The 15,342-nt window shown below is 37.7% G+C and overlaps 1 protein-coding gene, 3 long non-coding RNA genes and 1 other non-coding gene across 5 annotated transcripts; 3 read left to right on the top strand and 2 right to left on the bottom strand.

Annotated features, from left to right (window-relative positions):
• Positions 1–1,177: 1,177 nt before the first annotated feature.
• LOC134201745 (activity-regulated cytoskeleton associated protein 2-like) lies at positions 1,178–2,393 on the top strand. The gene is made up of 2 exons (XM_062676994.1): positions 1,178–2,008; positions 2,364–2,393. Exons 1-2 carry the CDS (start codon positions 1,178–1,180, stop codon positions 2,391–2,393), a joined length of 861 nt encoding a protein of 286 aa, XP_062532978.1.
• A 2,974-nt stretch (positions 2,394–5,367) lies between these two features.
• TRNAK-CUU (transfer RNA lysine (anticodon CUU)) lies at positions 5,368–5,440 on the bottom strand. Its single transcript has one exon. It is a non-coding gene; the product is annotated as a tRNA-Lys (tRNA).
• Positions 5,441–7,296: 1,856 nt separating this feature from the next.
• Positions 7,297–8,227, bottom strand: LOC134201805 (uncharacterized). Its single transcript, XR_009977065.1, has 2 exons — positions 8,143–8,227; positions 7,297–7,654 (listed from the first exon to the last, which is right to left on the bottom strand). It is a non-coding gene; the product is annotated as an uncharacterized LOC134201805 (long non-coding RNA).
• A 511-nt stretch (positions 8,228–8,738) lies between these two features.
• Positions 8,739–11,428, top strand: LOC134201812 (uncharacterized). Its single transcript, XR_009977069.1, has 4 exons — positions 8,739–9,049; positions 9,298–9,382; positions 9,868–10,142; positions 10,906–11,428. It is a non-coding gene; the product is annotated as an uncharacterized LOC134201812 (long non-coding RNA).
• Positions 11,429–11,561: 133 nt separating this feature from the next.
• Positions 11,562–13,188, top strand: LOC134201811 (uncharacterized). The gene is made up of 2 exons (XR_009977068.1): positions 11,562–12,019; positions 12,530–13,188. It is a non-coding gene; the product is annotated as an uncharacterized LOC134201811 (long non-coding RNA).
• The last annotated feature ends 2,154 nt before the right edge of the window (positions 13,189–15,342 follow it).

Genomic DNA, 15,342 nt, shown 5'->3' with positions numbered 1-15,342 from the left:
TATGGGCTTATATATATGAAAAGGAATAAAGATTAATGTTATGTAACCTTTGTACCTGTATGTTAAGAATATTTTTTTAAATAAAACATATTTAAATTGAAATATTATTTTTATTAAATCACATTCACTTTATACACATCAATATTTTGTACTCCCTAAAAGGAAAATAGGTATGAAGATTTTTTTAAGTATTTAACATTACATTTTTGTTTAAGATTAGAAAAATGTTATTCTTCCAAAAAGAAACTACATTATCTAACAACTGTGCAACTTACTCGGGATCAAAATCAATACTAATTATAGTGACCTGATTATTTTTTTCAAAGTTGCTGTTTGCTACACAAAAGTAGTAAGTTTTACTTTTAGCACAATACGTATGCATTTGAACTTGTGCATAATATCTTTCTTAAATTTTTTTTGTCTTTTTATTTATGGAAACATAGCATTACTCACTTGCTTTTTTGTAGATCTATCAAAAAAAACATAATTTATGATTTTTTTTAGCACAGTGGGCAATACCCTATTATTCATATTAATTATATACGGTGATGCGAAAATTATTTATTTACTGAATTATTTAAGAATGATAGGCATAATATAATATTTTAATACACTAACTTTGTTTATAATTTTTAATCTATTATTTAAAAATAAGTTATCTTTAATATTTTTAATTTTGTGATTTATGGGGTGGTCACAGTCATTATTATAAAAATAGAAATTTTGAGGATATACAAATGTTTAATACAGATTATTTTGATAATCGAAATAAATGCATATCAATCCAAATTCATATTTGAACTATGAAAATTATATGGTATATAAACAGAAATATATTTTATAATTATAATGTGTAACGTGCGGAACCGAAATATATAAAAAAATCCTCGCACGCTAAGCGGAACCCTAAAGTGTCGACCAACGCCGCGCGACCGACACCTGCGCAGGATTCGTAAAAATGCGGTCGGTGAGTTTCGAAAAATTTGAATAACGCGCATGCGCCGGTCGCTGCACAAAATTATTAATTTAAAACTATCTTACCTTGTTGTACCTTAAGTTGTAACGATTAAATAAATGATTAACATTAAATTGGCGCCTAACTAGTGGCCGTCATCGTATTTAAGTCGACGCGTACATAAATACTTACCCACTAGAAATTTCGAGAAGTACCTGAAAAATGCCGCCGCGAAAAATACGCCAACAGACGGATGACAATAGTGATTCTGGTGATGAAAAGGTGGACGCAGTGCCCTCGCCAGCACCAGTGCTCATGTCCGGGGATCAGCTGTCCTCGCTCCTGGCCGCCTTCTCAAAGTCGCAGGCCGAGGCGAACCGACAACTCGTCGAGTCCCTGTGGGCATCACATGGTTTGGGAAGTGGATCGAAGTTCACCACCCCGATAGTGTCACCGTCCCCGACGCCAACAAGTAACATGGCTAAATGCACCGCGCGTTTTGATGGCGTCGCTCGCCATCCGGAGGCCGTTGAAGCGTTTATCGACTCTGTGGAGGTGTACAAGGAGTGTGCGTGCGTCTCCGACGATATCGCATTGCGTGGACTACCAATGCTCATGGAAGGCGAAGCAGCCATATGGTGGAGAGGGGTCCGGAACGAAGTGTCCTCGTGGCCCGACGCTCTCAAAAGGTTACGAGCTATGTATGGTGTACCACGCCCTGCACATAAAGTTTTTCGTGACGTGTTTTCGTCTGAGCAAGGTGATGAGCTTGCTGACAGTTTCATAGTGAGGATACGTGCTATGCTGTCCAGATTGCCGTACCAGCTACCAGAGGAAGCCAGGTTAGACATAATCTACGGTCTACTTCATAAACGGATAAGGAAAAGACTACCGAGAGATGGTGTGAGCGACATAGAAACACTCATAGAGAAGTCGCGCATGGTGGAGGAGTCACTTGTGGAGTGCACGGCTGCCCTCAACATTCCGCCGCAGCCACACAAGTCGTTACCTACGGTGTTCAGCGAACGCAGCTCCGCGCCTGACGTGACAAGTGTGAGATCGCCGAGACCTGCCGGCGCTGCCGCTGCGCTAGTGCGCTCCTCCGTTGCTGTTGCACCGTCGTCGCTACCTCAACCGTCCCCATCCCCGCGTAGTGTGAAAAGCGAAACATTGGTTAAAAAGCTATTTTGTGTGTATTGCAAATCGCGTGGACATGTCCGTGATTCTTGTAACAAAATTAGTGAAAACAAATCTGTATCTTGTTATGGTTGTGGTGAAAAAGGTTTTATTAAAAGTAACTGTCCAAAATGTAACAATATTCCTAGCAATATTCAGAGTAATGTTATTAATAGAAACTCGCACGTTAAGGACAATGTATTCTATTCTGTAAATGTAAACACTTTCTCAGATTCACATTGTAATGATAAACATTTTGTAAGTCGACCTATATTGCATATAGGTATAATAACCGGCAAACTTCTTGAGCAAATGACCTTGACTGCGCAGAACCGAATTTTAGATCACTTTGGTGGTGAGGGTGAGGCGCAACGGCAGGGGAAATCGTATCGAGCGCGTTATTGGTAGATCAGTCGAACCTTGCGTCCCGCACCGCGCCCTCGTTTCACTTGCTCCTAAAAGTACGCTTGCGTACAGTGAAAAGTCTATCGTTATTAATCGTTAAGTTATTTGTTATAATTGCTTGTTGACTTTGTTGCCATTGCTATTTGTTGAGTGTTTGTTGATTTTTTATAAAAAATACACTATGCCGCGACAAACTGGTGTAGTATTCAAAAGAAAGGGTAGAAAATTTGTGTACGTCGTATATTGCTTCATTATAAAACAGGGGAAGAATGATATGGAAAAAGTAAAACAGACTTCGGAAGCAACAAAAACTGCTACTGTACTGTTAGGTGCATTATTAACGAAGCTAAAGGCTCTGGCTTGCTCGCCGTGTTTCGGACTCCGGGTAAGAAAAGATCAGGGAAGAAGAAAGTTACCGGAATGGATAGTTTCGTTCAATCTGTAATAAAAAGATGTAATCATAATAACTACATAACAAGCAGCGAAACTCCGTACCGTAGAAAGGCTTCGAAAATTTTAAAGAAGATATAAATTTTAATGGCTCGGTATGAAGTTTACGACGAATTATGAAAGAGCTAGGCTTCAGATGAAAAAAAAACAGAAAATAATCGGAAGCTGGTAATTGAAAAAAGTTACATTCGATTACTACGAATCGAATATCTTCAAAAAATAATTAATTATAGACAAAAAAGTAGACCGAACAGACCGAGTTGTAAACTACACCGATGATCCTATGTCGACTCATCACGATGATAGGAACTCGGGTGATAAAAACAGTGATGATGATGGTCAAGATTATGATAACGAAAAAAAAATTACAAATACCAACTTCGCTTCAACTGAACCAAGACCTGGCAACAGCTCTAGTTTTGACTTAATAGAAGGAATATCTATTTTACCCCAAGATTAAATTATTACAATTATTAACCTATATTTTTTGTTGATGTTCTCATAAATATATAAATAAATACATATGTTAATTTTAATAATTTAATTGCATTATGACGCAGAGTAAATAATGTTTTTGCACGTGAGTGTACCATGCGCAAACTTACCCCCACTACGTCAACAAATGCTCAAGAAGTTTGCCGGCTATTATATACAGGGTTATAATGGGACTGCTTTGTTAGATACCGCCGCACGGCGTAGTATCGCGGGTTACACACTCTACGCGCTTTTTCAACGTTTAGGTATGAAGTTTCGCACTGAAAATATGTCGGTGAGACTCGCGGATGGTACCACTCGGAACACTAAGATATTATTAACACATGCAGACGTTGAATTAAGTTCAGTATGTATACCTATTGAGTTTATTATATTCCCCGATTCTCAGAATAATGAAACCTTGTTAGGAATAGATTTTATTTTGAAGGCACGATTAATAATTGATTTCTCTTCTATGACTTGGCGCTCGGCTGATCAGCCCCGGGACATTCACCCTTTGTCATGTGAAAATTCACGTGACCCCATAAGTTGCGCTTCTATAAACTTGTTGCGCGAGGATGAAGGCAAATTCTTATCGGAGTCGGAAAAGGGGCGTCTGGTGGATTTACTAGGTGAATATACTGATGTTTTCAAGGAAGTCGGTGAGCCGACTCCTTTTTCAGAGCATCGGATCGACACCGGCGACCACCCTCCTATCGCTGTACCTCCGTATCGTGTCACGCCGGCGAGGAAAGAGGTCATGCGCGCCGAGCTCGACAAGATGCTAGCAGAGGATGTGATCGAGGAATGTGAGTCTGCGTGGTCCGCGCCGTGTGTCTTGGTGCCGAAACCTAACGGTACGTATAGGTTTTGTGTTGATTATAGGAAACTGAATGCGGTCACCAAGACCGATTCCTATCCCATGCCTCGAATTGATGAACTTCTTCAGTCTACCAATGGAGGTTGCGTTATGAGCTCGTTGGATCTTCGGAGCGGGTACTGGCAGGTTCAAACCCTGGACAGAGATAAAACTGCTTTTAGTACACCCTTTGGTACCTTTCGTTTTAAGCGTATGCCTTTCGGCTTGAAGAACGCACCGGCAACCTTTCAGAGACTGATTGATCGGTTTCGATCGGGCTCTTCTCTCCAGGAGGTAGCTATCCTGGTGTATCTCGACGATATTTTAGTGATATCAGAAAATATTGATAAGCATTTTTCAGATCTCCGTGCGGTGTTTGACCGGTTCCGCCTGTTCAAGCTGCGAGCCAATAGGGACAAATGCGCTTTTGCCCGGGAGCAAGTCAAATACCTTGGTCACGTGATCTCGAGGTCAGGTATATCTCCGGACAGAGACAAGGTAAGCGCTGTGTTGGATATGAAGGAACCTACATGTCTCCGACAACTTCGTACTTTTCTCCAGACGTGCTCGTGGTTTCGTAAGTTCATTCCGAACTTTGCGAAGATAGCCGAACCTCTCACACGATTGACCAAAAAGAGTCAGCCTTGGATTTGGGGCCTGGAGCAGGGTGATGCCTTCAAATCTCTTAAGAGGCTACTGACGACGTCTCCGATTTTGGTACAGGCAGACTATACTAAGCCTTTCATCCTTAGGACTGACGCGAGTGATTATGCTCTAGGTGCATGTTTGCTCCAGGGGGAGTCATCCAATGATGAGCGTCCCATTGAGTACGCCAGTCGTCTTCTGACATCGGCGGAGCGCAACTATTCGACGACCGAACGGGAGGCGCTCGCTGTCGTCTGGGCTGTGGAGCGATTCCGAGGCTACATCGATGGACATCAGGTGCACGTTCGTAGTGACCATCAGCCCCTGAAATGGTTGTTTTCAGTAAAGTCACCGAGCGGCAGGTTAGTTCGCTGGGCTATGAAGCTTCAAGCTTACGATTTGGCGCCCAACGTGGGGCTCGAACCCACGACCCTGAGATTAAGAGTCTCATGCTCTACCGACTGAGCTAGCCGGGCTAGCTGAACGAGGCTATCTCCTAACTCAAGGCGTTCTATACCGCTACGCCGAAGATTCTGAGTCTGAGGAACCTCAGCTAGTCGTACCAGAGAGCTTGCGTGGCAAGGTCATGTTCGAGTGTCATGACTCGCCCACAGCCGCTCACGGGGGGATTCAAAGGACCATTCATCGTATCACCCAACGATTCTATTTTCCAGGTTTGAGACGCTATGTTACTGAGTATTTGAAAACGTGTATAGAGTGCCAGCGGTACAAGCCGTCTAACTTTAAGCCAGCGGGACTACTCCAGACTCCAGTTCCAGCTCAGCGGTTTGAAGTTATTGCAGTGGATCTTTTCGGGCCTTTACCTAAAGGACCCTGCGGTGAGAGGTGGATCCTGATAGTCGAAGACACCGCCAGTAAGTAGGTTGAGCTGTTCGCTCTCATTGATGCCACTGCCGAGGTATGTGCAAAAACCCTCGTTAATGAAGTCTTTATGAGATTCGGAGTGCCTCGCCGGATGATTTCCGACAACGGAGTTCAATTTGTGGCCGATGTCATGCAAAAGGCTATGTTTGTTTTAGGGGTAAAACAAAATCTCATTCCTCTTTATCATCCCGAAGCCAATCCGGTTGAGCGGAAGAATCGGGACTTAAAGGCTCATCTTGCCATATTGCTTGAAGGCCGTCACCAGCAGTGGCCTGAGGTACTGTCGTTCGTCCGATTCGCTTTTAATAGTTCCGTCTGCACGTCAACCGAGCAAACGCCAGCTTATCTTACCTTTGGTCGTGAGCTCCGATCTCCAATATCCGCTCAGCTTGATCTTCGCGCCGTCGTAGAGTCCGAGAACTTTGTCCCCCAGATAAGCCCATACTTGTCCAAGCTTGCCGAGACCATCTCGACCGCTAAGGAGAATATTGAACATCATCAAGATATTCAAAAGACGCGCGCTGATCTAAGGCGCTGTGAACCTTACCAGTTTGCAGAAGGGAATCTCGTACTGATGAAGACCCACGTACTTAGTAATGCTAGTAAGGGTATTACGTCGAAGTTTAATCCTAAGCGGGATGGGCCATATGTGATTTCAAAAAAGGTGAGTCCTATTTCCTACCTTCTAGCATACGAGTCGTCGGGCGAAGTTTTTGGTAAGTATCATGTCTCGGATTTGCGACCTTATCATGCGAGGGAGGATGTATGTCCCGAGCCTGTGATTCCCAAGCGCCGCCGGGGTCGACCGCGTAGGGTGGTGGAGTAGACTGGGTCTCATTCCGCGTTGTTTGTTTGACCAGTCAAGTATTTCTCGCCAGGTCAAAAGGGGGAGTGTGTAACGTGCGGAACCGAAATATATAAAAAAATCCTCGCACGCTAAGCGGAACCCTAAAGTGTCGACCAACGCCGCGCGACCGACACCTGCGCAGGATTCGTAAAAATGCGGTCGGTGAGTTTCGAAAAATTTGAATAACGCGCATGCGCCGGTCGCTGCACAAAATTATTAATTTAAAACTATCTTACCTTGTTGTACCTTAAGTTGTAACGATTAAATAAATGATTAACATTAAAAATGATTATTTATTCCATGCAGTGTCGGTTAGAGAAGCTGTGCAAACTAGAATAAATTCTAATAAAGAATAAGAATAAACTTTGAAGAGAAGAAGAAAAGAGCTTTCTTCGAAGCTCAATTCTACAAGGTATTCAATCAGATAGCTATCTATCTCTGTCTTTCCTGTATGAAATTTTGGTATGTCGAAATCTTGGATAAATCCAGCAAAGCTAAATAAAGTATTTACCTAAAAAATATGTTTATGCTTAAAGTCACCTGTTTATGTTATTCGAAAATATTAACCAATTTTTCAATCGAAGATTAAAACAACATTAATACTGAGAATGAATATTTATTTATAAAATACACATATATGTTTTGACCACAAATTTTGCACGATAATTTAAGTTAATATTCATTAATATTAATTTAAATAAATATTAATTAATCTTCTTCTATAACTCATAGTCAACTGTTGATCCTTCTGTTGCTGGTGCATTTAACTCATCACTGTCAAATTTGTCCTCAGGAACAACAGTTTTCTTTTTGCTGGTTCTGATTGTTTACTTGTACTTGCTTCAGATATATTAAGGGGTGATGTGGCAATACACACTTGCCTTGCCTTTGTGTTCCTGTGCTGGAGCTACTTGGATAGCTTTATCATTACTACACCTATTTTCAAGTGACTGGACATCTGGAAATATGAAATAATGTTAGCAATTTCTAGGTACCCAACAAACTTATAGTTTGTAAATATATAGGATTATATGTGTACTGTAGTAGTAGTAGTATGTAACTTCCTAGTCATCATCATCAGCCCATATAATATATCCCATTGCTGGACACTGGCCTCCACTACCATTGAGAGGGTTTTTAGGCCTTAGTCTACCACGCTGGTCTAGTGCTGGTTGGTGGATTTCACACCTAAGAAAATCCTAAGAACATTTAGGTGTGCAGGTTTCATCACAATGTTTTCCTTCACTGTTAAAGTAAGTAAGTGATATTATACTGTGATAAATTTTCATTATCACAAACTTCCTAGTACCTTATGTAATAGGAACTGAGGTCCACTTGCCCATTTTAGCTACTTCCACTAACTAACAAACTATTATCCTTTTTTCTGATATTGTTATTTGATTATGAGATCTGTGAGTGTTACTAATTATTGACAGTTACACCTACCTTGACTACAAGATGGCAAAGGTATAATAATATAACACATCTCATTTTTAGTCGTCTCTTCAATCTCCTTGACAATAGTGAGTCTTTGCCGTTTCACAAATGCAGGCCGAGGTTCACTTTGGTGAATTTTCGTTTTCTATCTGCCCGACAATCGAATTTGGATGGTAAACAGTTTGGTTTCATTCAAATTCATTTGATGGAGCCTTGTCTTGTATTGCATATAATTCTCCATGTCGTTTTCCAGCTAAAACATGAAATAATTTTCCAACACTTTCAATACCTACATAACCTATAACAAAAAATTAAAATGTTATTTTACTAATGTTAGGAATATAATTGTGTAAAAAAGTTATTATAATGTATACCTACATTATCTCTTGAAAGATAAATAATGAACATATTTACTTTTTTCTTTTTTTTTTCTTTTTGGACCCAACACCAAGTGTTATTTGCCACTTTCAAAATAAAGTTTAGGAAGCAAAAATCAAATCAGAAAATATAAGTTAGATAAGGTTTAGGCAGGAAAATTGGATTAGGATTAATTTAATTAGGAAGAATAAATAATATATATAATTATAATTTTAGGTTAGAACTGTTGAGGAATAAGATCATAATTTTATAAATAACTGGGTCTACTGTATGTAATAAATAAGGTACAGATATAGGAAAAGGAATACTAAGTGATGATAAAGAACTATATAGAAGTGAATGATCAAAAAGGGGACATGAAAGAATAATGTGATTTAAATCGCCAATGTCCGCACCGCATTCACACTTACTGCTATCCAGCACTCCGATCGTCGCTAGATGTGCCGGACTACACGTGTGGCCTAATCTCATCCGTATCAAACTGGAAGTCTCGTGGCGTTTAAAATTATATTTGTAGAACCATGGTTTGGAAGGAATGGTTGGTTGTACCCTTCGGTAATATTTCGCTTTAACGCCATTATACCACTGTGCACTCCAAGCATTATTCAAATAAGTTTTAGGGAGGCTAACTAAATCATGACTATAATTTTTGAAACAATAAATATCACCACAATTGATAGCCTCGTTTGCAATTCTATCAACTATTTCATTTCCTTTAATTCCGCAATGGCTAGGTATCCATACAAATGAGACTGTAAGATTTTGATCCATACATTTCATTAACAGGTTTCTGCAGTCTAAGAGAATATGGTAAATCGGTTGAGATTTAAAAGGAAATTTTGCAAGAGCCTGTAAAGCACTCTTTGAATCGGTTAGTATTAAAGTTTTCTTTAGTTTAAATATCAAAATGTATTCTATGGCCTTGTATATTCCAAAACATTCACCAGTGAACACTGATGTTTCAGATGGTAATTTTATCTTTTCAACTATTTTTGATTGCGAATGATAGACTCCTACACCAACACAACCTTGAGGGTGTTTGGAAGCATCTGTATATATATGGTTATAGTCATTCCAATCTTGGTCTATTACAAAATTAAAGTTAGTATTTGGTTGGGGTTGATACTTAGAAACACCCATGTCAAGATGAATATCCGGTTTTAAAATCAATGCCATATAGTTTACACAAAATAGAGGGAAATTAAGAGAGTGATGAGTTGGAGTTTGAATAGACAAATATTTTCTGTAGCTAATTATTAAACATGGTAACTGTTTATGTTTCCAAAATGAAGAGGATTCTATGAGTTCATTTAAAGTTTTAAGTTTGGTAATAATGTGATTATTTTGAATTTGTAGGGATTTGAAAACGAACTTATCAGATAAATATTGACGTCTCAAATGAAGAGGAGGATCAACACATTCTACCTGTAATGCTGTAACAGGACTAGATTTCATGGCTCCAGTGATAATTCTGAGTGATTTAGACTGTATAGAGTCTAGTTTTTTGAAAGCATTCACATCCCCTGGTTGAAGTAAAAAAGTACCATAATGTAAAACTGATCTTACTATGGCATTATATAAAAGTTTTAAATTGAATGGGTGGGCACCCCACCATACACCGGCAAGAGAACGTAAGATATTCATATTACTCAAACACTTGTTTGTAATGTAATTACAATGCTGAATTCCATTCAATTTTGAATCTAAAATTAAACCTAAAAATTTAACATGACTATTTACAGAAATTAATTCATTCTCATACAATATATTAATTGGAGGAAGAGAACGTTTTCTAGAGAATACAACAATAGAACTTTTGGAGGCAGAAAGGGAAAGCCCATTAGTATCTAACCAAGATTTAAGAGTTAGAAATTAATTCCTAAGGGATAAGCAAGCAAGCTTTATTGCAAGTGTACATAAGGAGGTCATCAGCATATTGAAGAATTCTTACTTGATTTCCAAGGGTCTCTTCCAAATCACAAGTGTATATATTGTACAAAATTGGACTTAACACAGATCCTCGAGGGAGACTTCTCCATAAAGTTCTAGATTGTTGTGAATCTGAGGAGGTAGAGTTTAAAATGATAGTTTGATTTGACATTATAGTAATAATCAAGTTAGCTAGTCTAACAGGAACCCTTATTTTCTGTAGTTTGAAAAGGAGTGTAGGAATATGTACATTATCATATGCAGCGGAAATATCCAGAAATCCAGCTACAATAGATTCTGAGTTTGAGAAAGCTACCAAAATATCCACTATAAAGAGAGCAAGATTGTCCATTGTGCTTTTACCCCTTCTAAATCCGTTTTGACTGTCACTGAGTAAACTGTTACTTTCCACAAACCATTCCAGTCTAATTTTAATTAAATGTTCTAAAATTTTCAACATTACAGATGAGAGAGCTATGGGTCTGTACGACAATACATCCGATGAAGATTTACCAGGCTTGAGAATGGGTAAAATAATTTGTTTTTTCCATGACTCTGGGATAACACATGTAATGAACATAGAATTTATAAGGTTGAGGTAATATGTGAGACTAGAATCACTCAAATGGGCAAAGAAAGAATAAGGAATCTTATCATCACCTGAAGCAGAGTCCTTAAGATTCGAGATTACCCCCTTCAGTTCATTAAATGAAAAAGGTAAATCAAAATCTGAAACTGGATCTGAACATGAGAAAGGAAGGACAAACGGGATAAGAGCTAAACATTCTTCTGGAACATAAGGGGGAGCTAATTTATCAAGAAACTTGTCAGCCAGATCATAAGGCAAGTCTTTGACTGTATTTTCTTTATATGCAGATCTAAATCTTCTTATTTGGTTCCATACTTCAGAAGGTGAGATATTAGGACAAATCGAAGCACAAAATTTTTTAAAACCTTCTCGTTTCTTTTTTAATAAAAGATTCCGAGTACTATTTAGAATATCAAAATTTTCTGTAATAGTTTCTTCTAAATATAATAATTCGGCTGCCTTTCTCTCCTTTACCGCCTGAGTGCACTCCCGGTCCCACCAAGGAGGAGAAGGAATAAAAACACCAGAAGGGCTTTTAGAAGGGAAAACTTCATCAGCTGTTTCTATAAAAGCAGAAGCTAAAATTTTTGCTTGTGCATCGGAATCTAAGTTATTAATATTTTCACAGTTGGCAAGTTTAATATCCAAACGCGATTGAAACGTTTTCCAATCCTCATCTGTTACTTGAGATAGATTGTACTTTATTGTAGACTTATGTTTAGAATGATCCTTAATTACTATGTTATTGTGTGAAAATGAAATAATAATAGGATAGTGGTCACTTCCATAACTTAATTTTAATGTTTCCCAGGTCAAAGATGGCACCAGAGATGGGGAGGAAATAGATATATCAGGAGCACTAACAATTTGATCAGGACCAGTTCTACGAGTTGGACTTCCGGAATTTAAAATACACAAATTCTGTTCATTAACAAAATCAAGAATTATATCTCCAAATTCATTAGATATTGAGCTTCCCCATGTTTGATGGTGAGCATTAAAATCACCCATTATTATGATTGGTCTAGGAAGATTTAAAATAATAGTTATAAACTCTTTGTAAATCTCTACAGAAGGGTGGGGAATATATACACTAACTATACATATATTATTTACAATTACCGCAATAATGGATAAACCAAAACTATGATCAGGTATATCTACAAGTTTAAAGCTAAGAACACTATTTACAAGAAGAGCAACACCACTGTACCCGTCAATACGATCTTCACGGATACAGGTATATCCTTTGATTTTGAAAGGATATATACTTTTCAACCATGTTTCCTGTAAAGAAACTATGATTGGAGAGTGTTTATTTATTAAGTGAATGAGATCAGACTTTTTACTTAGAATACTTCGACAGTTCCACTGAATCATCTTTTTTATTTGTGGAGCCATTGTATGTTTTGTTTAAAATTTGTCTTATGATATCAGCTGCGTTGGACGGTGTAGCGTTATTAGGAGCAAGTAAATTAATAAGAGCAATAATTATTTCAGCCACAGGAGATTCGGAATTTTCATTAAATTTTAAAGCACAGCCATTAGAAGGAGATGGAGCATCGTAATCTCTTGTAAGATTTCTATGGGCCCTTTGATCAAAACCTTTATCACCTTTAAAGGGAGATCGAGGTTTCATAAAAACTGTTTTTTTATATGACGATGGACTTTTACTGGCAATTACTGGGCTGGGGGCAATAGATTCATGAAACGTTGAATGATTCTTACGATCCGATGGAATTGAAGAAAGAACATCAGCAAACGATTTATACACTGGAGGATGAAGTTTACATGCTTCCAAGTATGACACACAACTGTTCGCCATTGTCTGCTTTATGGCCCTTTGTCTTTCAAATTCTGGACATTTCTTATTTATAGCAAAGTGTAAGCCGTTACAAAGACAACAGGAAACATGTTCCTCCTCTACATTACAAGAATCTCCTGTATGATCTTGACCACATTTAAAACAACGCGGTTTCGATCTACACTGAGCTCTAACATGACCGAATCTACAGCAATTAAAACATTGAACTGTAGGATAAATGTACAAATCAACTGGTAATGATGTAAAACACATATATACTCTTTTAGGTAAAACCTGTCCATCAAATGTTATTACCACGGATTCTGTGTCAATAAAAGTTTTATTGTCATTTACAGTGCTTTTTCTTCTTAATCTCCTAATTTTTAGGATTTTTCCGCAGCCTAACGGAACACTGATGTTATTAATTATTTCTTCTTCCGACCATTCTGTAGGAATATTTCTAACGATACCCATGCGAGTAACTTGAAAGGTAGGAATGAATGCTTTATATTTATTCTTTAAAATATCTAAATCCATGAAATTGTTAGCCGCATTAAAATTTTCAAATGTTAGTGATAGCCTGTTTCTACCAATTCTCTTCAGACTGCCATTAACAATATTTTTAATAGAATAATTTTTCAAAAATTTGCCAAAAGAACTTGGGTGCAAAATGGTATTGTCATTAGATGCCTGTATTTGTTTTTGAATGTGAATGACGTAAGGGGCAGCATCCGAGTCACAATATTTATGTCTTCCTATAAATCTAGGACTGGCATCATTACTTTCCATTTGAGTCGGATGATTAGGAAATATATTAGTAGACACTGGATCATGAACAGAGCTATTAATGTTTAAGGCTTTATTAGGACCACTTTCCTCACATTGGCACTGGCAGACGGTGTTGCCTTTCGAGTCACACTTGCTCCTTTTCCTATTGCAGTGTCTACAAATTCTGCGAGATGCACGTTTGCGATTTACAGATGTTTGATGTCCGGAGTAATCGGTATCTACAGTAGAATCGTCATGCTCGACAACAACATTATGCGCCACTGCGGGCACTGACGATAAGTCACATTCGTCATTTACTTGTAAAATATTAAAACTATTAGAAGCAAGAGTCCCCCGGGATCTCCCGGGGGGTCCATTTTACGAAACAAGGTCAAAAAGACTTACCCGACGACGAAATTAAATACACTAAATAAAGAAAAATTAAATATATATAAAAATATGTATAAACTTATCCTAATCCAACTATACGATAATTTAAAAAATTTTTAAATAAAAAAACACGACCGCCAAATTTTATGCTTCCCGCGCTTTTTCAACATATTTACTTAAAAAAACCTTCATAACGATAAGTAGGAGGATGGAAAAAATGTATTTGGTCTAACTTTACGCCAATGCACATTATTTCATTTATTTATTTTTTAATTTTTTTAATTAAAACTGTATACCAATTAATTGCTCCTTCAGGATTTATATTTGTTTTTTTTTTCACGATTAAAACCGCATAGAAAGTTTAGGCATTATAGTTGACGCATGCGCAGTACACATATTTTGCAATTTTTGCATACATTTATTCAACTAATAAAAATAGTAAATTAAACAAAAAACGAGTAATTTCGAAAGAGAACAAACGTGTTTTATATAAGAACAATCAAAATTGGATATTTACGAGTCATTAAGGATGAAAAGATATAAAAAATTGCATTAGGGAGGCTAACTTTTAGGTATATTTTTAAATATTTTTTTAAAATAAATAAATGCAGAACAAACAATTATTAACAGTGAACAATCAAGAACAAATGATGAACAAACGAATTAATAGAAAATAAGTATATAACGTCGTTAACGATATTTATGTTATATAGCACGTGCAATAGGAGCATAGATTATACACTTAATATCTTGAATAGGAGTGACTCACACAAGCCAGGTGCGCCGGCCGTGTCGTTCCACTCGTAAACAACAGCTGCAACAGAAGTGACTCATAAGCCAGCTGCGCCGGCTAGTATAAAAAGGCGGAACGTGCCTTGAAATGAACATTCGTTGGACTGCGTTTGCCTGGTGCACTTACTATATCCTTGTTACGTTGTGTGATTCAGTGACTGTTGTACGTACTGGTTAAAGTTGGACAAGTGTTAAAGTGAATTGTTAAGATAACATATTGTTGATTAAATCAGAAATCAAAAGGTGACTTCGTTTAACTTGGTGTTCAACAAAATAATGTCTACCCTCAAGCTTACATATACAATAGGAAAAAAAAATTTTTTTGAGGGGCTAACTTCATTCACCTGTAGGAAACCTATGGAAATGAAACGTCAACAAAAAATTCGTGCCATTGTGACGTCATCTGGCCACAAAACATGGCGGTTTTAGTGCTGCCCAGAAGATTTTAATGTTAGTAGGTTTTATCGATAAACGTTCTTGGCTCATTTTATTATAAATATTGTTGAGTGAATGTATTTGTAGAATTTATACTTTAATAGGAAGTAAGTATATTGTTATG

The sequence above is a fragment of the Bombyx mori genome, chromosome W (genome assembly GCF_030269925.1).
Source record: "Bombyx mori chromosome W, ASM3026992v2".
NCBI lineage: Eukaryota > Metazoa > Arthropoda > Insecta > Lepidoptera > Bombycidae > Bombyx > Bombyx mori.
This window is presented reverse-complemented; position numbering and strand designations above follow the sequence as displayed.

Excerpts from the sequence above, each read along its gene's own strand:
- LOC134201745 (XM_062676994.1), top strand. The coding sequence starts at position 1,178 with ATGCCGCCGCGAAAAATACGCCAACAGACGGATGACAATAGTGATTCT. Across the intron at positions 2,009-2,363 it reads CCGCGCCTGACGTGACAAGT|ATTCACATTGTAATGATAAA; the intron begins GTGAGATCGCCG and ends ACACTTTCTCAG.